The 26,076-nt window shown below is 35.3% G+C and overlaps 1 protein-coding gene across 1 annotated transcript in view; it reads right to left on the bottom strand.

Annotated features, from left to right (window-relative positions):
* Positions 1-736: 736 nt before the first annotated feature.
* Positions 737-26,076, bottom strand: part of LOC104464292 (protocadherin-17-like) — a 59,943-nt gene continuing 34,603 nt past the window's right edge. Inside the window, exon 2 of the mRNA XM_010076955.1 lies at positions 737-1,965. Coding sequence (XP_010075257.1) covers positions 1,283-1,965 — 683 coding nt within the window. The 3' untranslated portion in view covers positions 737-1,282. The remainder of the gene's footprint in view (positions 1,966-26,076) is intronic.

Genomic DNA, 26,076 nt, shown 5'->3' with positions numbered 1-26,076 from the left:
ATTATGTACTGCAGTACTTCGTAGACCATACATTAAACAAGAGACTTTGCTCTGAGGCGCTGCTTCCCACAATCCATGGGGAAAAGGAAGCAGGAAAAAACAAAACTCATAGAGTTCGACAGCTACTGAGGCAACACTTGCCATTTACAATATAAGCCCAAATATTTTTGCAACACAACTATATATTAATTTAATAAAATACACAATATAGCTCTTATACACTCAACAATTTGGCTCATATGCACTGAATCTGCAATAAATCAATAAAAATATGTAATTTGATGTAAACACACTGAATCTTCTTACATTTGCACATTTAAATGATCTTGTGATTTGTGTGGATGTCTAAGACATTTGCACTTTCCTGAGCTATTTTAGTGTCCACAAATGAATAAAAAAAGTGTTAATAATGTTAATTTCTTTTGTGTATTACCCTTAAAGGTAACTATTTTTTTTTCAAATTTTATTTCACTTCAGTTTCTTTAAAACTTACCACTAACTATTTATAGCTTTGTTGGACACTAAAACGCTAAATAGATATTAAAATCTTCTTTTCTTTTTTATCGAGTGAATTAGCTTATGTGTGTGCAGGACAAGATGGACTGTATCACTTTACATTTAACCTTAATATGATATGAAGTGTTTTACTAATGATCAGGATATGTTTTGTTGAATAATGATCTGGAATAGGGTTTTTCTGTTTTCTTGTTCTTTTCTTTTTTTTTTTTTTTCATATTTGTGGCAGATAACTTTGTACATAAATGTTTACCACAGATGAATGTTAATGTTTGGTGTCACTTGAACTACTACAATAACTCTTTTTAGGACTTTCAGTAGAAGCCTGTGGTGAGTGCTGGAAATCCACCACAGATCAGAATTATTCAACCCTGTTTTTCTTGGGGTTTTTACGTAAACAGTAAAGTCAGCATCAGCTGTTGAGGACAGTCTTAAAGTATCAGATGTATTTCCATTCCACCTTTCTCACACTTTCCTATCAGATTGTCAAAATGGCACCGTCTTTGCTTCTTCCGTTTTGTTCTTAGTGTACTTGACTCTGTCCTAATGAAAGTTTGGTCAAAATGAAACCAGTGTTATCTGTCAAAAAGAAAGAGCAGTGAAAAGAACATACTTGTGGGCACTTCAGATGTTCAGTAAAAGCCTTAAAGCAGCATTGGTCTTCCTTCATTCCTGTAAATCTGTTACAACCAGGGGAATTATTTATTTGTTTACTTTTAATCAGCAGAAGAGGAACGTAACTGCCAGCCTGTCCTTATTTTCCCCCTCACTTTCTGACGGCCATAGGGTCACTTCCCCGACAGTCCTGCAAAAGCTTGTCTATTTCTCTCACAACTTCCTCGGCATCCACTGACTCCCTGCCTAGATCCCGGGCTGAACGGTCTAACTGCTCCAGAACAGAGTCCATCTCACTCGAGTCTCGGCTCACTCGGGAATGCCCATCTGTGAAGGCCCTAGCCATCTGATCTGATGCAATGAAGGGAGTGTCTTTTGACTGTTTACTAGGCGATAGATACTGACTGTCACTTGACAAGTACTGGCTGCTTGGTTCAGCCAAGGCTCCTGATTTCACTTCACAACCATCCAGTGGTCCTTTTGTTGAGGTGCAAGGCTCAATGCATGTCTTGGTTGGGCTGCTCGATGCTGAGGGAACCTCCTGAAGCAGAGGACTCAGGGCACGTTTGGCTTTTAAGTAAGGTTTAACATTGGCAATGAGAATAGTGTGCTCTCTCTTGTCTTTCCCAAATGTACAAAAAGTCTTTTTCCCAGTAGGATTCACAGTTTCATATGTCTCAGTCTCAACATTAGCTTCAACTGTGGGTACAAAGAGATTTGTGCGATAATCTGCATTCTCAGCCTGACTGGCTGCAGGGAACTGTGGCATCCAACACCTGTCAGAATGACCAAGCACTCTGCATTCATCTGTGCAGTTAACACATTCTTCTTGCTCTGTAAAACAAAGGAGAAAGAGAAAAAACTCTAATTATAAGTGAATTTCTTTAAACTAATGGATAGACTATGATCAACATTTGATGAGCTTACTTGACATCTGGTTTCTTAATTATGGAGCAAAAGCAGAAGCTATAATTAAAATATTTGAGAAGAATTGCCTAAACCTGCTAGTTGAGACAATAGATTTATTTAACTCTGTTCTCTAGGTATTAAAGCACTCACACAACCCAATGGAAGTATAAAGGGGTCATTAGAGAATCATTCTCGGTGGAACTGAGCTTCATCTGTAAACTAATCTGCTGTAGAAATCTGTTAGGCTTTGTTCTGTAAAACTCATTGTAGAAAAGAGTGAACAGTACTTAAGGAACTCAAAAGGCATTATCAGGATTAATTTTTCAAATCAAATAACTGAGCAATGACTGCCTTTCTGGAAATACAAACACTTCATAAAAATCAGCAAGCTGGCTTTTCATTTTTGTCACCTCCAATTCGTTTATAATTGTTAGGTTGTGTGACAGTTACAAAATAAAAAGGTTTTCTTAAAAAGACTTTTGAGAACAGGGAACTAGAATTTTCCATCAATATGCATTAAATACAAGCTTGTCAAAAAGTGCATATTGCAATTTTATTAAACATAAGTATGGATCATACAATCAGTTTTTCCCTTTTTTGTTTTGGTGCAAGTAAGTGAAAATGGATTTGCTCAATACATGCAATTTGGAAGAATGACAAACCGTGACACATTATTTGAACTGATAATGTTTTCAGATAGGATTTCTATGTTCTTATTTCTTTCAAAGAATATAGTTAAATATTTTTTTTATTTACTGTATTTTTAGAACATAAATTTTTGATACTTCCTGTTCTACAATTCAAAGACATAAAGAAAACTTTATGCTTTAAAAACCTTAGCTTGTCTGTCATTTTAAACTAATACAATATGTTTGGGCTACCATTTAAAATTTTATAATTGTACACATGACTCTAACCCAATGTCAGGGATAACAAAAATTCCAGAAATATCCCTTAAATCTATTTTTTAGTAAAACACAACTCTGATCCAATTTGCTTTCTTTTTCTTTCATCTCTAGGTTTTGATCAGATATACACTGGTCTTTAGCTATTAAGCATTTTCTTCCACAAAATGGGCAGATGGGTTCAAATATTCATTTTATTTGAGGAATTTTGTATTTTTAAAATGCCTGGAATTCCAGCTAGACAAAACTATGTTTATACTTTTAAATTTATTTAATGTGGAGTAGGTATTAAGAACAACAGAACAAACTTGTTGACCCAAAGACAGGGAAAATTTAAGTAATCATCATACTTCTAAAATAGAAAATAAATTCCTAGTAACCTTATAATATCACCACCAGATTCATGGACAGCTGCAATGCAAAAACCTGTCACAGAAAACCCACCAAATGTAGTCTATGAGAATCCAATAGTGTAAACAGCTTTGACTGTTCACATTTCTAAAAAGACGTGAATAAATGGGACTCAAATTTAAATAAAATTGTGTTATGTCACAATGATCTGTTAAATCAGAGTGAGATAATTTACTCAGAACTGATACTTGTTAATGATATAATTCTGTGAAAAAGTGTCACTCTGTATAAAGGCTCCCTTCCTTGAAGAGTTCAAAATCTAAGAATGGTGTAAGCTCTGAACAAATAACAAAAACGAGAAAGAATGAGGTACAGGGAGAGAACACACAGTGATTTTTGAGGAAAGGAATGTAACAGAAAGGTTTTAAATACAAAATTCAAGGTTTTAAATACAAAATTCATAGAGGTGAGTCAGCCTCACCTCTGTGCCTGGTAAGATCATGGAACAGATCTTCCTGGCAGACATGTCAAAAAATATGGAAGACAATGAGGTGATCTGAGACAGACAACACGGCTTCACCCAGGGCAGATTGTGTCTGACTAATCTAGTGGCCTTCTACAAGAGAGTGACTGCATCAGTGGACAAGGGAAGAGCTACAGATGTCATCTACCTAGACTACTGTAAGGTCTTTTATAATGTCCCCCACAGTATTCTTGCTGGAAAATTGGCAATATACAGGTTTGATGGATGGACTGTTAGATGTATAAGGAATCGGTTGGATGACCACATCTGAAGAGTTGCAGTTGATGGCTCAATGTACAAGTGGAAAACAGTAAGAAGTAGTATCCCTCAAGGGTCCACACTGGGACCAATATTATTTAATAACTGCATCAACGACTTAGACAGTGGGATTGAATGCAATCTCAGCAGCTTTGCAGATCACACCAAGCTGAGTGGTGCAACAGATTCACTGGAGGGAAGGGATGCCATCCAGAGGTGCCTTGACAGGCTTGAGAGGTGGGCCCATGCAAACCTCGTGAAGTTCAATAAGGTCAAGTATAAGGTCCTGCACCTGCGTCAGGGAAATCACCAGTATCAGTACAGACTGAGGGATGAATAGGTTGAAAGCAGCCCTGTTGAGAAGGATTTGGGGATACTGTTTGGTGAAAAATTGGACGTGAGCCAGTAATGTGCACTTGTAGCCCAGAAAGTCAACTGTATCCTGGGCTGCATAAACTGAAAGAGGGTAGATTTAGATTGTACATGAGGAAGAAACTCTTTAATATGAAGGTGATGAGACACAGGAACAGGTTGCCCAGAGAAACTGTGGATGCCCCATCACTGGGAGACTTCAAAGTCAGGTTGGACAGGGTTTTGAACAACCTGATCTAGTGAAAGATATTCCTGCCCAAGGGTGTTGGACTAGATGATCTTTCCAGGTCCCTTCCAACCCAAACCATTCAATGTCCTCTAACGAAAAGTAAGCTGCATGTTGTTTTTAGTGTACAATAAAAATTAGAATTATTATAATGAAAAGCAAGAGTAAAAGAGAACCCCAACCCTGGGACTGTAACACAGTGACGCTTAGGGTGGTGAAACAGTGGAACAGGTTGCCCAGGATCCCTGGAAACATTCAAGATCAGATTGGATGGAACTCTGGGCAGCCTGATCTACTGGAAGATGTCCCTGCTTACTGCAGGGGGTTTGGACTAGATGATCTTCATGGTCCATTCAAACTCAGACTATTCTATGACTCCATGATTCTATGAACTGCAGAGAGTTTAAGAAAGAGATTTAAGTTTGTGGTGTCTGATTTTACTTCCCTTGAATGAGATGACATTGGTATGCATAACCATAGACACAATATATGTAGTGACAATTGCTTAATGAAAAGGGAGCCATACAAATAAAGGGCATTGCTATACACCTCATTCCACTCATTATTTCACCTCCACTAAAGTTCTCTGTATCTGGTTTTCCAGAGACTCTACAGCATCAAAAAACTGCTGCCTAAAACAGCCAAGTGAAACTGCTACTCTCTTTCCAAAAAAAAAAAAAAAAAAGAAAAAAAAAAAAGGAAAACATAAAACTCCACAGAAAAAAACAAACCACAATATTTTAAAGACACATGGGGCAATGGGGCAAGAGCATTGGAGAGGAAGGCTCCAAGCTTCCATGGGTTGAGCAATAGTTAATACTAGCCAGGTTTGATTATGTTTTCTCACAGAAATACAACAGAAATAAACAAACAAACAAAAAAAGCTCCAAGTGCAACCCTTTTGATGTTAATTGTAGAACTTTAGATTTTGCAAATACATGCTATTAACTTTGTTCTTTTTATCTTCCTGCTAATCCTACAGAGTAGATTCGTGGCAAGCTCAGCCTCTATCTTCAAAAGTGAACCTATATAAGTAAGGAGAAATAAGAGGTGTTTTGCTTAGGATTTTCTCTAACCATATCTAAAATTATGTTTCTCTTAAATGGAATGCATGACAATGCTGAGTAAATGTTTTCTGGTACTTTTAAAGGTGTCCCTAAGTAATTAATCAGCTTTCCAACTAACTGATTTATTTTGTAAACTTTACTATCCTTTGCATGATTTTTTTGTAAATGTCTTTGGTCCCTTTTTAACAAAAGTTGAAAATAAAAACATGCTGCATGTTAGCCACCATAAAATGTACAGAACTGCACAATCAATGGACCAACACCTCTCTCTGCCGCTCTCTCTTTTCAATTATTCCATCAAAACAGGACTCTTCTTTGCTCCTTTCTTTCTCACAAGTATCACTTCCTGTAAACCTTTATAACCACACTTAATGTGTCAAGAGTGTACTGTGAGAACACCATTGAGCACCACTGGGAAGATTTCAATACATTACAGCTTATTTTATTAAACCACAAAAAGACCATCTCTAGAAGAGGAACTCCCTTCACCTTTTAGGTAGTAGTTGTGTCATAGTATCTTAAAATACATTAAATAATTAAATTAAATAAATAAATTATATACAATTCTCTGCTGTCTACATTGACAACATATATATATATGCATACAACAGTGAAATTCTATTTTGACACTGTCTCATTCTAAAAATGAACTGAACTGTATTTATTTTTTAAAAAAATAATAAAATTATTCCCTGAACTGAAATTGAAATGCACAAACTTGAGATGAAAGGTAAAGATCAGAGAAGTTCTCAGCCACTGGATATAAGTTAACTACACTAGTTACTCAGTTTGTTGCCAAAAACTATGCTTTGAGATTTTCAGGACTGGTTAGGTTAATTTTGTTATAACCATGTTCTAAGATTTTAAGTTCTTAGCGTTTATGCATGTGCATACACATACACTGGGTGTGAGGATAACTCTTACACAGTATTTACATTGCTCATTACTGCCAATAAAAAGACAAAGTTTGCTGGCAATCTCTAATAAAAGATATATATCATACAGCATATATTTGTTATATAAATTGCATGCCATATCTTCCTTCCCCTTCTCGTTTCCTGTATTTGCTAAAGCAGTTTTTATACTTGCATTCATACAGTATCGACTAACTTTCCGTTTCTGCTCCCTGGGCATCATAGCAGTGACTGAATTAAATATGAAGCCAGAAAGGAAGAAACAAATGCTGAATGACCTTGAAGTGAAAACCACCTGCATTGCATGAGCTTTGTTACTCTAGTCTTGAAAATCTGTGTCTTTTCACTTCATTCTTTTATGTCACATCATAGGAAACGGATTTTGAGTATTGATTATCATACATTACAAGCTGCTCGTCTCACCATTAGCCTGTAATTTTGCCTGCTACAGCTAGCAGACAGTGAAGAAAATCAAACAGTCACTTTTGTACTAGCAGCAGAAACTATAAACACAAAGTGAACTATCACCACCAAGGGCCAAATTAGTATGTATGAGAGAAACAGAATCACTTTAAAGGTAAACATATAAATACATATACGTAAAATAGGTCATACACTGTGCCGTACAGCAAGATGTGCTGGTAGAGTGATATGCACCATCAGTCTTTATACTTCTGTCCCTCCTGTTGAAAATAAACCCTTAACGGTGCAAGTGTGTGCAATAAACAGAAGCAGCCTAGAGGTTTTCCTGACTCTCTGGAGCTTTAAGGGTAAACAGTCAGAAATGCTTTATGCACTTAGGGGAGAACATATACTAAAATAGAACTGCTAAATTATCGGCCATAGAAAGAAAAGGAAACAAGCTACCTGGAAACAATAGTCACCTAGATAGGAACTGAGTGCTCGACAGAAATTTAAGATGCTGTAGGATAAAGTTATGTTGGCAACATACAAAATGCAATGCAAGGTATGTATTTTGGTGCAACATAAGATGTATCTTACATATTTTATTCATATTACCAGAGGAGCTATATTTAATATCCGATTTCTGTAGCAAGCTTAAAGCAAAAGAAACTTTTATAGTGCTATCTTTTATTTCCAATGTCTTCCTCATAAATATTGTGAAATAAATTAAATATGGGTACTGATTTCACCCTAACTATATTGCACTATAAAGTTAATCAATTAATGCTTTAGATAGCTTGCTCCTTTTGATGGCTAAAACTGAGATATCTTAGTTTGACTCACTAATTATATGAAATTTGCATAATGATAACAAAGAAGAAACTCAAGGTTTTTTTAAACAGTGACTCAATGTAGCCAAACTGAGTTAATAAATACAATATTTTTTCTAATGTAATTGGACTTTAAATATTTAAATGACACATACACACAAAGCAGAATAGCAAATGAAAAGTAAACAATTCATGTACATAAAACATCAGCATACAAAAATTTTCAAGAAACATTTCATGTAGTATAAGATGAAGAATACTATACTCTGTATCAAAGTATTCCATATAATGTAACAGTAGATGTCCAGACTTGTGTACAGGGGAAAGCAGACTTTATGTATATATATATATATACACACACACATAGATGCATTTATATATATGTACATATGTATGTAAATATATGTACATACACATATACTAAAATCTGATTTCCCCTATACGCAAGTCTGGACATATACCTAGACCTAGATCTAGACCCAGAAAATAATTTTCCTCCCCAAACTTATAAATGCTGTTATCAAACTGTATTTGAAGTTAAACAAGGCAGACACTGTTTGTAGAATTATGATTTATAACATTTGACCTGGTAAATGGTCATTCAAATACTTTTCTAAGAACTTTTTACTCAAAAATTATAAAAAAAAAAGTAGCTTTGCTTTACCATATGTTCATTAATGAAGGCTAAATAAGAATACAGCCAGATAAGTACATGAATAGTACTGAGTACTTTAAATGTCAGTAGTTTTTGTTATTTTTTATTGTCCTAGGAAATGCTAGCCTATCTTTCAGGTATCTTATTTATCTTTTTTTAATTCTTTCACGGGTGATGCCTAGTTTTTACTATCACATAAACACCTCTTTCTAATTAACTTTTTTTCCCTTATTTTCTATAAATATGGAAGCTAAAAAATAAAGCATTAATTGCCAGAGATGGCTCACTGGCTGACTCAGTTGTCTGGAAAGGATGTCAACTAAGAGCTCCAAAGGAATAATATACTGGAGGACCCACTCCAAAATTTAAGTCTCCTTCTTTTTGAACCATGCAGCTTCAACCTGCTCATAAGATCTACCTTCACTCTTGAAATGCTCTGTTTTTCATTGTGTTACAAGGTAAACAGTAACGCATGTTTTCTGACCTTTGTTGCACATTACAAAGACAAAGATCCGTCTTTGCATGCATGCACGGAGTTCATGCTGGCTTCCCTATTAGGTAGATTCATTTCATTCTTGATGCTGTGAATTTGTGTTCATTATTGAAAATGTTTCCATTTAGAATTAACTCAATAATGAAACAAGGTATAAAATCCTCTGTAGTTTATATTTCTCTGGTCTAAGCATAAACACACTACATAAAAAACAAACCAGCAGTACTTGCTTTAGATTAATAAAATATGTTTTATGTATTTTGATACCTTGCATAGATATGAAAGATCTGTATTTTCTGTACATATGTGCAAACATATGGATAATAAATGGCATCTAATATCTAATAGAGAATATAAATAACTCTGCCTTCCAAAACTTCAGTAATTCCTGTAATATTACTAGAAAACCTCACAGAATTGATATGAAACAGTGTCTTACTTTCTTATTCAAGATAGGCAATTACCTTTAGTAAGGAACTGAAAAGACTATAAGTAGGTATTTATTACAGGAGAAAAATAATGGGCTGCTTTGACATGTCCTAAACACTGGGGCTATATGACACTTCTGATGAGAACAATCAGCTAAAGTACTACTTATGTGGTTAGATTCCTGTTTAATTACAATTGATTTTGACATAAATGAGCAGAGGTAAACAAATACTTCTATACACATGCTTGCTGCTATTAAGCAGAGCTGTCTCCAATCTGAGTATTTACATTGGCTTGTCTGTTTAAAGGCTCCTTTCAGCTAGGCAAAACAATTATGTAGCTCAGATTAGCAAACTGACTGGCAGTAAAATGAGAATGGACTGCCACTTTTTTAAACCACTTGGATGTCGTGGTCTTCTAGCATTATAACTACAAGCTTCTGAGGTCTATAGTCCTTACATAGAGTTTCCCTGTTGCTGGTTTTGGGGTTTTGGGTTTTTTCCTTTGTTTCTTTGTTTGTTTTTTTTTGCTTGTTTTCTAGACATAGGATAAAGAGAATGTTTTTGTTTTATATTGACATGGCATAAAACACTTTGAAAGCAATAAAAAGCTGATGAACTTCTGGATTTAATTCTAGTTCACATTTGTCCTAAACCATAAATACTGGAGGAATATCGCAGAATGATATCAAGCACTGCAGAACATTTAACATTTTTCTTACGGAAGTATGCTTTAAATTCATGTTTACGATTTAATAGCAATCATATATTTTTATTTAAAGACAGTGAAAGAGCAAGAAAACATTTCTATTACCTGAAAATTTTCCATCCTCACAGCGAGCTGGTCCACAGATCCCAACAATGGGTCTTTGGCCTCTGCCTTGCTGTTCTGGAGGCAAATCAGACCTGTGAGTCACAGACAGGGATAGGCTCTGCTTCCAAAATTCACAACCATGTCAAAACTTCTACAGCAGAAAAACAGTTTCTGTCTGTGGCCATGGCACAGCTCATGGCCCTTGAAATTTTTCACTGTGCTTTTCAAAGCTACGAACACAGAATTTTATAGTTGGCAGTGAACTGAAAATATCTGACTAGTAAAAAGGGCATCTCATTTCTTCCTATCAGAGGAGAAAGAGGAAAGGCTGAGAATGGACACCCAGTTTTGCTTTCCAATCTTTGCCTGTAATTCAGACTGGCACTTATCTTTCTTTGCAGTAAAAAGACCATATGACAGTCATGAAAAGATATTTTGGCCTCTTCCCCATCCCATCATAAAAAACTCCTCCTAGCCCAGGGCTGTAGGCAGGAAATGTACAAGGGCTAGCTATGCCAGCTGTGCACTTAGTGGAGAAGCTACAGGGAAACTTTAGTAATCTGACAAATTCATAGTTTTAAACAGTAAATCTTTCAGTAAATCTTTGTTGTAGAGCCCGAAAGCTGCTTCCTGGAAAAGAAGAGAAACAAAACTGTGGTAATTAGCAGAAGAGAACAGGCTTGTGGATCTGTTAGAAAGAGCATTTTTAATATAACACATTGTCCTCCTCTTGATCAAGGCAGTTCCACAGATTTTACAGTGGGATTGTTTCAGTACTGGCACCTAAAAATGCAATGACTCATAAATCTGAAACTTAACTGAATTTGTGTAATCATTTGCACATTTTGCATGACATTCCTATTCTTTTTTACTAGATTTATGGTTAGTCATAATTACAATATCAATAATTTCCGTATCTAATTTGTAATATTTACTAAATACTAACACTGTATATTGCACTGTGACAATGTTTAGGAATCCAGTCCATTGTGTGGCATCCTATACAAATATTAATAGATTGTAGAGTTAGAGACGAGAGGTAACAAGTGATTATGACTAACAAAAGCAATTAATAGGAATGAAAGACAACATTAATGAAAATATAATTATATTATTGACATTTCCTGAAAATACAAATATAAAAGCTCCATAATTTAAAGAAGCTATGTCCACTGTCATACCGTCAAGCCACCAATGTTAGCTATGTATTACATCAGTGAACCTTCCTCACTGGTTGCCAGTTGTTTCAGTATACAAACGTTTAATTAGAAGGCACCAAGCTTTTTGCTTTGTAAACTTGTTTCATATTTGGATATGACAACTTGCTTACAAACATTGACTGATGAAGGTGCCAATGAGGAGAAAGACATGACAGGCTTCTGAAGAAATCTGTTTCTATGTCCTTTTGATAGCTCTGTTTTCATTCCGACTGTAAGTAGTCTCTCCTGAATGGAAGTCTGTCAGGTTCTGTGTAGGAACATGATTTTGTCCAAAACAGAATCAATGCAGTAAAGCTTTTCAAATGCTATCTGTTTTCCTTTACAAAGCCTCACAAAAAGTGTCTGAAGGTTATATGGATGCTGAACCATTCAAAATCTGGCCACTTTGGTGAAAGAGAGTAGTTTCCTCCACATTCCTGCCAGCATGCCTGGATTTACACTCAAAATCTCTTTTACCAGACATAATAAGACCTTGTCTGTTTTATACTGATAGATGGAAAAGCCCACTGGGTATCATTCTCTGCTTCAAAAGGTTGATGTCATATATGGGTCATAAAGTTTGGACATCATGGGAGGTATAATGCATCTGACAGAACAGGATGAAGAACACTTTTCCTGATGCTGCTCTCAGAAAAACCCTTAAGTTGTCCAGACATCTTAAGAAACTCTCACTTGGACATACAGATACAGAAACATCTTCTTAGGAAAAAAAAAAAAAATATTTAAGAGTTTCATGTAGAGTTTCCCCTATGCTACGATAAGTAGCATTTTAATTATTGTTTTTTTAGATGGTGCCCTAGACTATTGTCTAGCAGATTGCTGTTGTTGTGTTTTATTATCACCTTCAAAAGGGTTTTGCAGAATGGGATTACCCTTATGCCAATTTATGAAGGACCAGCATTCTCTTAGGAATTTGAGTTTCATAATGTTATCCTCCTTATCTTTTCTACCTGGATAGTGCTCTAATTAGATCAATTAGAAAGATTAAGGATGCCTTTTTAAATATGACTCTCTAAATACAACTAGTTTGGCAAAAAGTATTGTACATGTAAACAGATTCATTTTCAGGTTCTCCATGAACTGTAAACGAATTTCTGAAAGACACTTACTGAAGATGACTTCAGAATATTCACATTGTCCTTTCCCCAGATCCTTCATCAAAAATCTTAAATTCCAGGCCACTTTCTTATATTTTAAGGATCAAGGTGATTACAGATATTAACAACACTAATACAGAAAATCTCTCCTGCTACTTTTATTTGCAACAGCTGAGCTGCTCAACTGAGAGTCATCTTTTTACTTGTCATCTTTTCATTTGTTATACCTTCAACTTTTGTATTGATGTCAGAGTACTGTGATGTGACAAAACATATCTTATAGAAAAAACTGGTAATTTGGGAACTGTTTCCAAAGATCTTGTCATTATGTGTTCATTGTTTTCACTACTATCTTCATTTTTCAAGCCTGATAACTGTTAGAAGCTACTTTTCTAGTCTCTAGCAATCCCTCATCTGACTCATGTTCTTGTAAAAAGTGTGGTTTTTGTCCTGGAGATAGAACTAAAGGCTAATTACAAACACCACTGCTAACTAAGATGCAGCCAGGGTAATTTCTCTTAGTTGTCCCCTCAGCTTAACTTTCTGAACACCCTACAAAGGTAATCCAACAGTGAGGAATTAAATAAGTTAAACATTGTTCCTGCAAAGCAAGTAAAAGATGCAGCTGCTACCTTTAAAGCTGCTGAAAGATTCAGAACATGTCCATCTGTGTTAATCTATTGACTTCCTATAAGAAAATCTTTACTCTGTAAAGGTGATGAACGTACTACACCCCTAGAAATGGGACAGATGTGTCATAAAATGCAGTAAAACCTATCCTAGACACGGATCATTATTAACTTTCTCAGGGTATTTAAAGAAACCTTTTCATTTACTGGAATTTATCACTATAATATTTACTTGATTTAAAGTTTCATGTGTGTTTTCCACAATGACTTGATTTTAATGGGTCCTACTCCTCTCAGCCTTTTTGTTCTAGTGGAAAGAAAAGGCAAAAGAACTGCGCAGTTATTATTGGCTTGAATTCCTAGCATCACAGGTAATAGGAAGCAGAGAAAACTGACCCCCAATATCTACTGTTCGTTTTTTTCAAAAACGTCTTGTGAATTTTCTAATGAAAACATAGCTTTGCTTTGTTTTTCTTTAAGAAAAAGAATTGCTTTTATTCCCAAGGAGACAAAAATTGTGTGTCAAACGCCGTATCTGAAAGCAAGGCTCAGTCTGACCTTGAATAAATTCTACAAGGAATTAAGGTAAGAATGAAATTGTCTTATAGGAAAAAAAAAAATCAAATCTTTCTTTTTAAGTCCATATGTTCTAGCACATGCATGGTATATATCCCAATTCGCAGGTATCTAAGAAACAGTTGAGTGGAGCTCTGAACTTATTTGTAAGCTCTCAAGTGACTCTCTGCAGTTCCAGCTGAAGATGGATACAAGGCAGCTAATTTGCTACCACCAAGGGAAAATGTTAGAACATAAAAACATTCCCTCCCCTAGCTTCAAAACTGTCAAGTGCCTAGGGAGCCCAACTATTTGTACAGTTGATACTATGCATATGCTTCCTCTGTAACTGTTGCATGCATACATCTGGCATTTGTCTCTGTGTTAAACAGACTTAATTGTCCCTAGTATTACTGTGTAAAAAACCTTTAATCTAGGTGGTTAACGCAAAAGAAATAAATGAAAGCATATATGTGACTTTGTAGAATTATTTTTGCATTATTGGCAATATATGTAAAGAGCTCTCAGCAAAATATTTTAGCTCTGCTTTCTGAATAACTTTAGAGATTGTGCTCTTTACTTAGCATGACATTTGGCACTTTGTACAGCCTCTTAGTCAAATGAGGTTATTTTAGCTGGAATTCCTTTTTCCATTTATTCTTCTGGATTTTTTTTTTCCTTTCTTGATTGTTGATCCTCCCTCTTTTATCCACATTGTACTTCAGAGCATTTAATCATTTGGCAGACATAGCTGGACTGATTCTGAAGATACGTCTTTTTTAGGTGATATTAGGGGGACTCTGCATGTTAGTACATTATTCAGCTCACTGTTGCCAGCAAAGTGAAGACTCAGGGAAAGCACTTGATTTCAGATTTCAGTGTATTTTGAAAAGATCAAAGAGCATGGCAAACCCTGTTCTTTGGTTAGGCAGACCACACAGAACAGTAATATTCTAAAAGACGGAGGTGGCTGCATAGAACTAATACTGAAGGCCTTTTGAAGTCAATGTACATCTCAACACCCCGTTCCTCCTGGCAAAGTAAAAAAATGCTTCTAATTGGGAAAACAGACAGAATTTAGTTCTTGTAAAGTAAGATTTTTAAATGCTGGTGATTTGACATCTGACATAATTCATGATAGCAAAAATGAAATATGCTCAAGGTGCCTCTTTTACCAAAATTTAGTTATTTGAGCAAGGCTGTAAATCATGGTCTTTCCTAGGGCAACTGTAAGTCTATTTAGGATTTGAGGAAAAGGTATTCCTACACCTGAGGTCTTCCAAAGAGCCTGATTTCCTCCTACCATGTACACAAATTCCTAGTGAGCAGGAAGACAGGCCATAGCTTTTTCAACCCTCCTGTTTAAGCCTTGTTATCCTGCAACCAGAGAGATCTTTCATCTAATCTTTTATTTAAGGGAGAGGTCTTGTCAATCAAGGGACAGAAAAAAAAACCCACAGGAAGCAGACTCAGACAGTGAATATTAGTTTCATTAGATGCCTTACAGCAGCTATAAGAGAGAGAATAATCTCATTCAGGAAACAGAGATAGCCACATAATCTAATTTTTGGTAATTAAAATTAGGCTAGAATTCTTATGCTTTCTCTAGAGGCAATGGAGAAGGATGGATTCAAAAAGCCATTCAGTATGTCGATGATAGGTTTCAGATCTAAAACACTTCCCAGATAGGCTTATCTATCTTAGAATCAAGGAATCATCCAATACCTCAAGTTGGAAGAGACCCACCTATAAGGATCATCAAGTCCAATTCCTTGCTCCTCACAGGACTACCTAAAACTAAATCATCTTCACCAAATTTGCATGGAGTTGATATCCTGAAGTTATCTACCTATGTTTTAGAGATATATGCACATCAATCTGGCTTTTCCTATACCTGTCTTAAGCTTTTCGGCACTCAGCAAATTGTCTGTTTTGAGTCTAAGGGCCCAATATTCCCTTGTTTAATTAGATGAGATTTAGCTGTGTAACTCAGTGTCATTAGGTCCTCTTTTCCAAGATGTGCTTCTAATCCACATCGTCCTCCTATTGGTAGGAAAATTGTCTCCTTGCAAACTAATAACTCAGTGATTACATGCACATGTAACTTCTGGGATTTCCACAGAATATTCCTTCAGTATCTAATCAGATCAAGATTCCTGGTATTTTTTGCATCAAGCTATTTTCTTGCAAAAATAAAGCAACTTTCTTTCTCCCCTAATACTGTGCTACCATGTTTATACCAAGATACTATTTTTTTTACACAATTAAAATTTGCGTCAAAGTGCTGTATTTTGAATGCTTGAAGGAACACATTGGGATCTGCTGCTCTTCACTGAAGCAAACTGTAGCTGACCCACTCCATTCTTGCAGCTACAACTCTGATTCCAACTAAGTTCTTGTGAGAACTCTAGCAGGGAGTTGCTTTGCTGATACATAGGTGCTGCTACCTTTACACAAGCAAGATGTTTGACATGGTGTGAAGTGGCCTGTTTTATTTTACTTTATTTTATTTTATTTTATTTGTTAATTTCCAGAAATTTAGCAAGAGAAATTCAGATCATCTGATCAACTATATTTTGTCTACAAAGCAAGTTGGCACATTAGGTATGACCAGGACACCATCCTAGCTCCTGCGGGAATTTAGAGGCAAGGATGGATGAGAGTCAATGTCCTTCCTGATAGTTCTTCTGTCCAGCCATACCTTGCTTTTGCAGCCCAGGCTCTGTTGGCTCACAAATCTAGCTGAATCATAAACACAGCAGAGTACTGGATAGCTTGCAAAGATGCTAAATTCCAGTTTTCATCTACAGTTCAAACCTACAGATCTTCTGCAAATATTACCAAAGCATATATTTAGTTTTTGCTTAACTAGGAAAATAAAAGCAAGGGAGCTTCACGAATCACAGCCCATATTTATGTACCAGATTTTTCATGCCTACCTGGCTGTACTGAGAGTACAGAATTGCTAGCCTTGGATTTTGGAGTCAGATTTTAAGTTATCTGAGATGCCCAAAAGTAAATCATAGTATGTTACTTCTTTCCAAGGACAAAATAAAATCTATTGATATAGAGCAGCATACCTGGAATTCCCTGCCAGTCACTGATTCTATTCTCAGAAACAATTCTGACCTTAAAATTATTATTTTAAAGGTTGAGTAAGACTGAGCTCTTCCATTCATTAAGCCTGCGGCTTTCAACATCAACCCAAATATTCCTTCTTTAAATACATTCTCAGTTTAAATTTAGCATGTACTTTTTGATTCAATGTTGAATCAGTATTTCTCAGAGAGTCAGACTGGGATGATGAACAAGGATCCACAAACTGTCAACAATTTTGTTCATAAAATATCAGTCACAGTCCTCTGCAAAGCTGACACACTTATTTAGCAGTTAATTTTTCTTTAAACATAATCAAGTTGAAAACCAATGACCATGATCCTGTAGAGTACATATGCATTATCAAATGTTCCCATGATATATTACCACAACTCCATTTAGCCACTACAGCCTATTGGTCTACATGATATACAAATAAATTCAGTTGCATCTTGATGCAAAGTTACAAAGTGCCTTCAACATTTTCATCTGCAGTTCATTGCACCTGCACAACTTCAAGAAATATTTCAGAGCCATACTGGTCAGAGTAGTAAGGCTAATATTCACAACATATATTGGAATTTAGAGCATGTCTTTTTTTGATAGGAAAAAAGCTGTCTATTAAAAAGAAAATAATAATAAAAAATTATATGAAAAAATATAAAACTAGCATGGGAAAATAAAGGCCAATTCTTAATAGGTTAACCTCTCTGAATAAAAAGAAGTTATTACGTAAGTCTGATTTTCAAGTCAAAAAAACAAGAGAAGAAATCACATATTAAAACTAAATGTGTATGTAAAAAGTCTTCCCTAAACTTTCATAGGAATAATTCATTAGAAATTAACTTGTTTGCAATCTTTTTTTTTTTTTTTGACAAAATCATATCTGAAGTAATATATTTATTTTGCTTACTGTAAGAATCTGTTTTATAAAACAATCAGCAAATGTTATCCTTGAATATAATTACCTATTTAATTTCAAACAGGAAACCAAAGTGGAGTAAAAATACAGAATAAAGTATTTCACACAGAGAGGAATATGTATTCAAGACAGAATCACAGAATCACAGAATGTTAGAGATTGGAAGGGACCTCGAAAGATCATCTAGTCCAATCCCCCTGCCGGAGCGGGAACACCTAGATCAGATCACACAGTGAACATATATTTCTGTTGCTTTCTATTTTCTACCTTTGGAGAGGAAAATACTTCCATAATTCTTTTTATAAGCTTTCAGTACCACAGTTAGCCTTCCTTGATTATGATGACAACACGCATCTTTGATGACATGGATGAATACATCTAAAATTCAAGTCTTCCTTCTACCAAAACTGTAATCCTGCACGGAAGGTCAATGACAATCTGCTTATTAAGGGCAACTGTTTGTAAGCAGTAAGCAGCATTTTCTTGTTAGGATTTTTCTCTCTCTGCTTTGCCATCTGATTTCTGCAGGGACATGCATCTATTTACCACACTAAATCCTGTTGTTCATCTTTTGCGTCTAACATATTCTTTGTTCATTTCCTAGAGGCAGACAAACAGAACTGGCATTATTGTTAGCATTCTCCAAAGACACAGTCAATGCAAATCGAGCTAATCCCTCCTACTTATTATTCAGCAACCAGTGTCTGCCAATAGGATTTGAGAATCCCAAAAGACAGTGTTTAAAGGGAAGGGTTAAATGCAGCTTGTTTAATGACATTCTCTGTTCCTAGGATCATTCATCATATTCATGGAATCTGTTCCATGGAGGGACCTAAGGCTGCCAATTAAATTAAATTAAACTAGATGGACAGCCATTCGACTGAATGAGATTGCTGTCACGATCTGAAGTAACTTTATTAATGGTGAGAAGCTATGCTGGTACAGACAGTTCTTTTCATCTGCTCCAAAGGCCCACATATTCCTTGCAGAAAGTTCTGTTTAGGAGGTATCACCTCCAGAGCTAAGCTCCCTGAGAAACTATCATATTAAGAGAAACCTGCTGGGATACTTGATTTAACATTAAAGTGAATTTATCAGCTACTCTCAACTTTTTGAGAGACTAATTGAATTATCAAAGGCTGCAATGGGGAATGTAAAGCCTTCTGAGAACAGATCTGTAATATAGATAAAATCCTTAACTTGTGCCATGGGATTATCTTAAAATGTAGTAATAGCCTAGGTGCTAAAACACACCTGAATTTAAGATACTTTTCCTTTCTAAAGCCTCTCTCTACCCACCAAAATTAGACAATTGTCAAGTGTTTGGGACAGGAAAAAGACAAAATTTTTTTTAAACATCTTATTATGTTCTTCCTTATTCTCTTACTAGAGTAAATGCTGCAACTTTCTTTCTCAACTGTTTACAGGATATATTTTAATCTCTCACTTTTTATAGGCTTTCAGAAAGAATATACAAGTTCTCTCATTTTCAGTGGAATCACACATGACTAAAATCAAACACGAATGCATCACCTTCCTGAACTAGAGCATATAATAGTGGCAGAAAAGCTGCTCTTAGTGCAGACATTAATTTCAACTGTGAAAATTCAACCTTCCCCAAAACTTTGCAAAATAATTATCTGACACTTTATTTTTATTTTTTAATTGTGTCTCTTTGATGTACATAGTGGTTTGGAATTGCAGAACTGATCCTGGCAAAAGAGACTAGTGGATTGGGAGCAGGTGAATCTGGCAAAGTTACAGGACAAAGGCAATTTATTGTATCCCACAGACACTTTGTCAGAGATCACCTTCATACACATACATAAACATTCACAAGGATATTGTTGAATATACATTACAGAGACAGAGCTGTGTCTACAATACCTACATTTTCATACATTTGTCTTATAAATACATACTTACAAATGTATGGAAAGTACTTAATTACCCTGTTATTAATTATAAAGGTAATTATAAAGGTAGAAAAAATCCAGGCTAAAATGGAAAGCATGAGAGTAAAGCTCACAAGACTAGCACGACGGAACAAAAGATACAAGACAAGCTTTGACCCTGTAAACCTCCTATGCTGCAATCAAGTGCAGTGACAACAAGCTGGAGGTGTTCACTGCATGAAGAGGTGAGAAGAGGTGATTGTTAAGAAGTGTGAAGACAACCCTATATCCATAATGCATTCATCCCAAAGCACAAGGACATCTGTTAAAATGCTTTCTCTTAACAAGCCGCTTTAGACATACTTGAGAGAAAGCATGTAAAGAATCACAAATAGAGGATAATTTAACAACATGCTATAAGGCATTATAAAGGACATATATTGTAATCTTATTCTATCGTAGAAGTGTATCCTGTCCCATGAATACAACTGGTGGTACTTGTGAGTAATTAATGATTATACCAAGAACCACCTGCTCATCTCCCATGCATGGAGCAAAATCTGTAGCATGCTGAAAACATTCTGGTATTGTTTTCGTTTTCCCTTTCACTCATGGAGGCCTCCCAGAGGTGTGCAGAATCCATCGTTCTGTGAAGTGGACCTGGGAGCAGCTCAGGAGAAGCTGAGGAGCTGTTAGCTGTCTCTAAATCCTTCATCTAAATAGAAATTGTCTGCTTAAAAAATGAGAAGGGAAAGAAAAAGACAACTCCCCCCTGCATTAAATGCGTGTATATTCTTTCTGTATTTTCAAATCAAATGTCTTGCCAGCCTCTCAAGAGCCTCAGAAGTCAGATTGTTTGTCCCTGATTTCTGGAGTGCCATTTCACTGACAGTTCCATCTTCTGACTTTCCACCTTCCATCAAAGGAAATTTAAACTTTTTCAAAACTCTGAATAGCTTTGCACATTCACTGGCATTCTGTCATCTTTGCTCCTCTAATACTCCTGGTCATGACAGTTTTGTCCTCTCTTCTCCACGGGGTTCTTAGTCTCCCTGTACTTGATTCTGTTCACGAGAACTATTTCTGTTGCACTGTCTGCAAAGATAACATGCTAACAATAATGCATAGTTCCATGGGCAATGGAACTAATTAAAGCTCATTTTCTGCAATTTTTTTTTATTATTATTGAGTAACATCTCTTGGAAGGCACAGTCTGCTTGAAGCTTTCTCAGTAACTGAGGCATTGTCAATGACTTTCTTCAGTAAGGAGTCTTCAGTGTCTAATAATCTGTGACATCAGTTTTCCACTTATATTGGACACTTACATAGTCTATTATAGCTGTCTATATCCACAAAATTGTAGAAACTTGTTTCTGAAGTCTGTATCCTTGGATAGACACTGGTTCAGAAGTTATTGGTAATCAGGGAAACAAGAAGATACAGACTGTCATTTCATGGAGTTATTTCTAAAAAAAAACTGAAAATGTGTCAAAAAATCAGATTCTTTTTTCCATAATTGTTGTTGAAAGACTGATCTCCCTACACAGGAATTTTTTTTTTTCTTAAATGTCTGGAAAGCACCGAGGAGACCATGAATGCTACCATAAACTACTTATTGGCTAGGTTTTTCAAATATCACTTCCTGGCCAAATCAATGTAAAATGTGTTTAAATACCTTTTCATTTAGAAGTAGATCAGCCTGATTAAAAAAGACTCACTAGTGTATCCAGATTGATTCTGACACTGATCTAACTCAGATACTTCCACTCAGCATGCAGTACTACTTTCTGCTCTTCACACAGACAGGTAAACACATTTACACTGACCTAAGGAAAGTAAGTGCAACATAGCCCTAGATTCTGACACTTGCATACTCCTAAGGTACCCATATGCTGGATAGGTGTTTAACATCCCATTATAGCACATGGAGACCTACTTAAGAGAGTCAACACAGTACACATGCTAATGTAGATATTTACAGTTGCTCTGAATCCTATTGCTAATTAGTGTATGAATGTGGAACAAAATTGCACTCCAATATTTAAATATAGATGTAAGTTAACATCTTTAGGCAGAAATACTTGAAAATACTTGGTTCCCTTCCCTAAATAAAACATATTAGTCTTCTATAACAAGACACTTTGCACAGAATTTTGGCAGTGATTACGAGCAGAGCTGCAGAAATGACATCTATTTGGACTCTTTTTGTTTCTGTGTTAGAAAAGTCATATTCTGATTAATCAGTCTTGTTACAAAGACATGCTATTTCTTTCACAGCAGTTTTCAAGAAAGCTGTTTTGCAGGTTCTTGGAAGACACACTCTAGCTTGTTGTTCCCGGATGTGTTACATCACACAACACACTCATACATGATTAATTAAAACCATATCTTCCTACACCAGTCAAGAAAGAACTAATTTAAGTTAACTTGCTTATATTCCTACTCCTTCCACAAGGAAAAAGATCTCCTAGTGCTACTTCAAAAAACTGAGATTAGCTTCTGTACTCTCACACTTTGAGTAAAGGACAAGGAAGAAGAAGTTTCAAGAGATTACAGGACAAAATTAAACATAAGACCCAAACATATTTCTATCAGATCAAAATACAAAGATTTGGGGGGAAAAAAAAAAAAAGACGAAAGCTAAATAAATACTTCTGCTGATAACTGTTTCTCTGAAACAGACTTGCGAGTTCAGACTTACCATTCTCCAGCATGCACTATATTAAAAACATTCAGCCCACAATAAATATCAATTATTTGGATACAGTTTTAAATGTCAACCAAGATCAGTCCACACAAGCAAGGGAAATCTATAAATATAAACTTTCAGGTCAACAAACTTTTAAATCTAGCAAGTTTAAGCATGCAATTTTCTACTTTTTTTTTTTTTTTTTTTTTAGTGGATCATTTATCAGTAGGTCATTCTGAAGAATTCAAAGCGCAAACAAAAATTTACAAGTATGCACATAATATATGTTAGCAAACATGCAGTAAGAGGTCTGGTATATACCTGCTTTACTTAAAGGAAGAAACCTATTAAAAACAAAATAAAATAAAATCAAGGATTATAAAAAACTCTCAATCCAACTTTTAAACAGTTTATTTTCCTCACTAAGTCACAAATCTCTTCAAGCCTAACTTTTAGCTTATTTCCACGGTTGTGGTTAAGCTCAGCTGTATTAAGTGTGGCTTTGCTTGTTTGACTTTTTTCCCTTTAAGCTGGTACTAAGCAAATCTGGAAAAACATGTTATGAAACACAAAAGGAGTGTTATCTCCAGTTAGCTCTAAACCAGAATGAATTTCAGGACAACATTTTTACTTTAAGATTGTTTTACCAGTATTGGTTCTGTTATGAATATATAACAAAAACTTGTAACTGTAACCAGTTCCATAATCTGAAGTTAAGAATTAATTTTGCTTTGTGGGAAAAAGAAATGTGATGAATTTTAAAAGATGTCTAAAACTGGACTCTAGCTAAGTCCTAACTTAAGTTGTTCCACAGCTCCAGGGTTTTACTCAAAAGGAGGTGAGCTGAAGTGAAGAGAGTGGGACTTTTTATCCTCTGCACATTTAAAGGATCTCCTTTTAGAAATATATATGTATATAGATGAACTAGATGAACTAGATGAACTAGAGATGAACTAGAGAAATGCCTTCTGAAAAGTATGTTTGCTTTCACAAAACATAAATTATTGCCAAATATGTGAAAAGCAATATATTATTGAAAAATTATTTTATTTTCTTTTTTTATTCTTTAGTCTTTTGTTTCTCATCTTGTTTTTCTGTTTGTCTGTTCACGTTTCTCTTCCTCTGTTTCTCCTTCAAAACGTGTAATACAATACTTTTTGATAGCTGATGTATGGTTATATCAAATTACCACAATTTTACTTTTTCATTGAATAAAAATATCTAGAACTAAAAATAAACCACAGAATTAATCTCCAAAGCTAAACAAAACCTGAATAGTTATCAGCTTTTGTTATTTTAATTTGCATATTGTAATCAATTCTTTTTTTTTTTCTCATGAAGTACAGACTTAATAAACTCATAATTGTATACTGACTGCAGTTACATGACACCAACTGAGAGATGGAGTCAGTCACAGGCACTCACACAGGCAAAAATCAGAAATAATATTTCAAGCTCTACGGTCTTGGTCAGGTATAGAATTTCTCACAATATGCACAGGAAGATTATAAATGAAAATTTTTTTCATTCTCAGCTGAGGTCTGTGTCTTCTAGTAAAAAAGGTAATAATAAGACAAAGTATTTTATGCTTTAGCAAAAACAGCCTTTTCAATAAATTTACACTCGGCAATAATGAGCTATATTGTGTGATGTTTAATCTCTTCTAGAAAAAGTGGGAAGAAATTCTTCTGCTTAGCTCTCAGGTATTAAGTCCGTACATCTTTTATGTTGACAGTTCAGCTTCAGGCTATAAAATAGAAAAACCTGTTCTACATCTACTGTTTAAAACAAGAGCAGAAAAACTAAACCTCCATCAATCTGCTGTCTTCATTTTATGGTTTATCTGTGGCAAAAATGAATCATAAGAAAGATTTGTTCTGATTCCACAGACAGATCCGTCAACGTGCTGGTACCCATGAACCATGCATTCCTATAAAGATTGGTGGTAATGGTGCAGTTGCAGTATTAAACATACTATAACATTGAGCTACTGCTATTCACTTGCCGTTACAGTACGGATCTGTAATAAGAATGTATCTAGAAAAAGTGCATGCACACACCACACGCCCAAAGTAACACAAGTTCACATGCTCTTTTTTTCACATCTATACCTCTTCTAAATCACATACTTTCTTTTAGAAGCTCTGTCAGGACCAAAGCAAATAGGATAAGATAGTGATACAATTTTGAATATTTTTTACAGATGAAATTTCTTTCTAAATCCTTTGAATACAAAATGCATATAAATATGCAGTTTCTTCATCAAATTACTTGTAAGCTCTTCAAGAAATAACACAGTCTATCGAGTTCTGAGCTGTGGATTTTTAAACTGAGACTTTTCAAAAAACAAACCCTACACAGCTTTATAATCTCACATGTAAATTTTGGATCACAAGAGAAGACAGCTAGCAGATGAAGTATTTGCTCACCTGAAAGAAGCAGTTCAACAGACTGAAGTCTACTTGTGATGGTATGTAGGGTGAGGATAGCAAAGGAAAGCAAAGTCGGGAATGCTTGAAAAATAAAATATTTTTAGTTAACAAGAAGAAAAATAAAACATTGGGGAAAGGATTCATTTCACATCTGAGTCCCTCTCCCAAAATAGTCTCTGATTTTATCTTAACATTGTGAAGAGCCATCTCTGAAAAAGTGCGGTAGCAGTTGCATGAAAGTGCATGATTCTTCTAGTTAAGGGCCAGTGCAGAACAAGTTCAGGAATAACACCTATTGAGGTAAATAATCTACTTAGGGTAAAAGGGAGTGTACAGTGGAGTGGTAACGTAAATTATTTAGTGTAGTAACTACATATAGTTTCAGCTCCCTTTTTTAGATAGCTCTATCATGATAGCAATTTCATAATGCATTCAAACCCGGTGCCAGCAAATATCAACGAAGAGGAGAAAAAATGAGACAGTCTTAAAAAATTATAGTTCAGTTTGCTTTAAAGCATGACACAAGTGTGAGAAAAAGGGACAAAAAAATCCACACAGTTTAGTGGCATTTATTCCATAACGACTGTGAAGAATGTATCTTCTATGGATTAACTGGATATTTGCAAAGCATGAAAAAAACAGCTAATTACATAAGCTATCAACAACTTCCCGTGGAAAGAGCTTATAGAGTTTCTGACCTGATATCATATTCATTTAATCTAATTTATGAAACTGCTTGAGGAAACATTCAGCTGCTTTCTGAAAGACTGACTTGGGGATTATTGGAGCTGTATAATTGTTCAAATGATCAGATTTAAAAAGAAACATTTTGTTTTACATTAATCTTGCAGAAATGGGCAATGAATTTGAGAAATAGATTGCCGTCTAAAAGTCTTGCCAAAAAATGTCTAGCTGAGAGCAACCACAACTACATTTTTTTAACAGCCTCATTTTCTTATTTTCAATCTTTATTCAACATCTGTTCTTTCCCCCCTCCTCTGTAACATAATTATGCAGAAATCCAGCATAAAACAGGTTGAGCAGTTAATAACAGACAGCTTAAACATTTTCTCCCACTGATGCCCTGCAGACGTTTCTTTCTTTTTCTTTTTTTTCCTTTGGCTTCTCATTTAATTTGTATACATTTCTTTCCAAGTCTTGAGGTATGCTCTCTCAGCATATGGAAGCACCTGAAAATAGGTCTGGGAAATGCACATGTTCATAAGGCTCTTATTGTGATAAGTCATGACTACAAAGGGA

The sequence above is a fragment of the Pterocles gutturalis genome, unplaced genomic scaffold (assembly GCF_000699245.1).
Source record: "Pterocles gutturalis isolate BGI_N339 unplaced genomic scaffold, ASM69924v1 scaffold6613, whole genome shotgun sequence".
Taxonomy (NCBI): domain Eukaryota; kingdom Metazoa; phylum Chordata; class Aves; order Pterocliformes; family Pteroclidae; genus Pterocles; species Pterocles gutturalis.
Note: the sequence above shows the minus strand (reverse complement) of the source record. Positions and strands in the feature narration are given on the sequence as shown.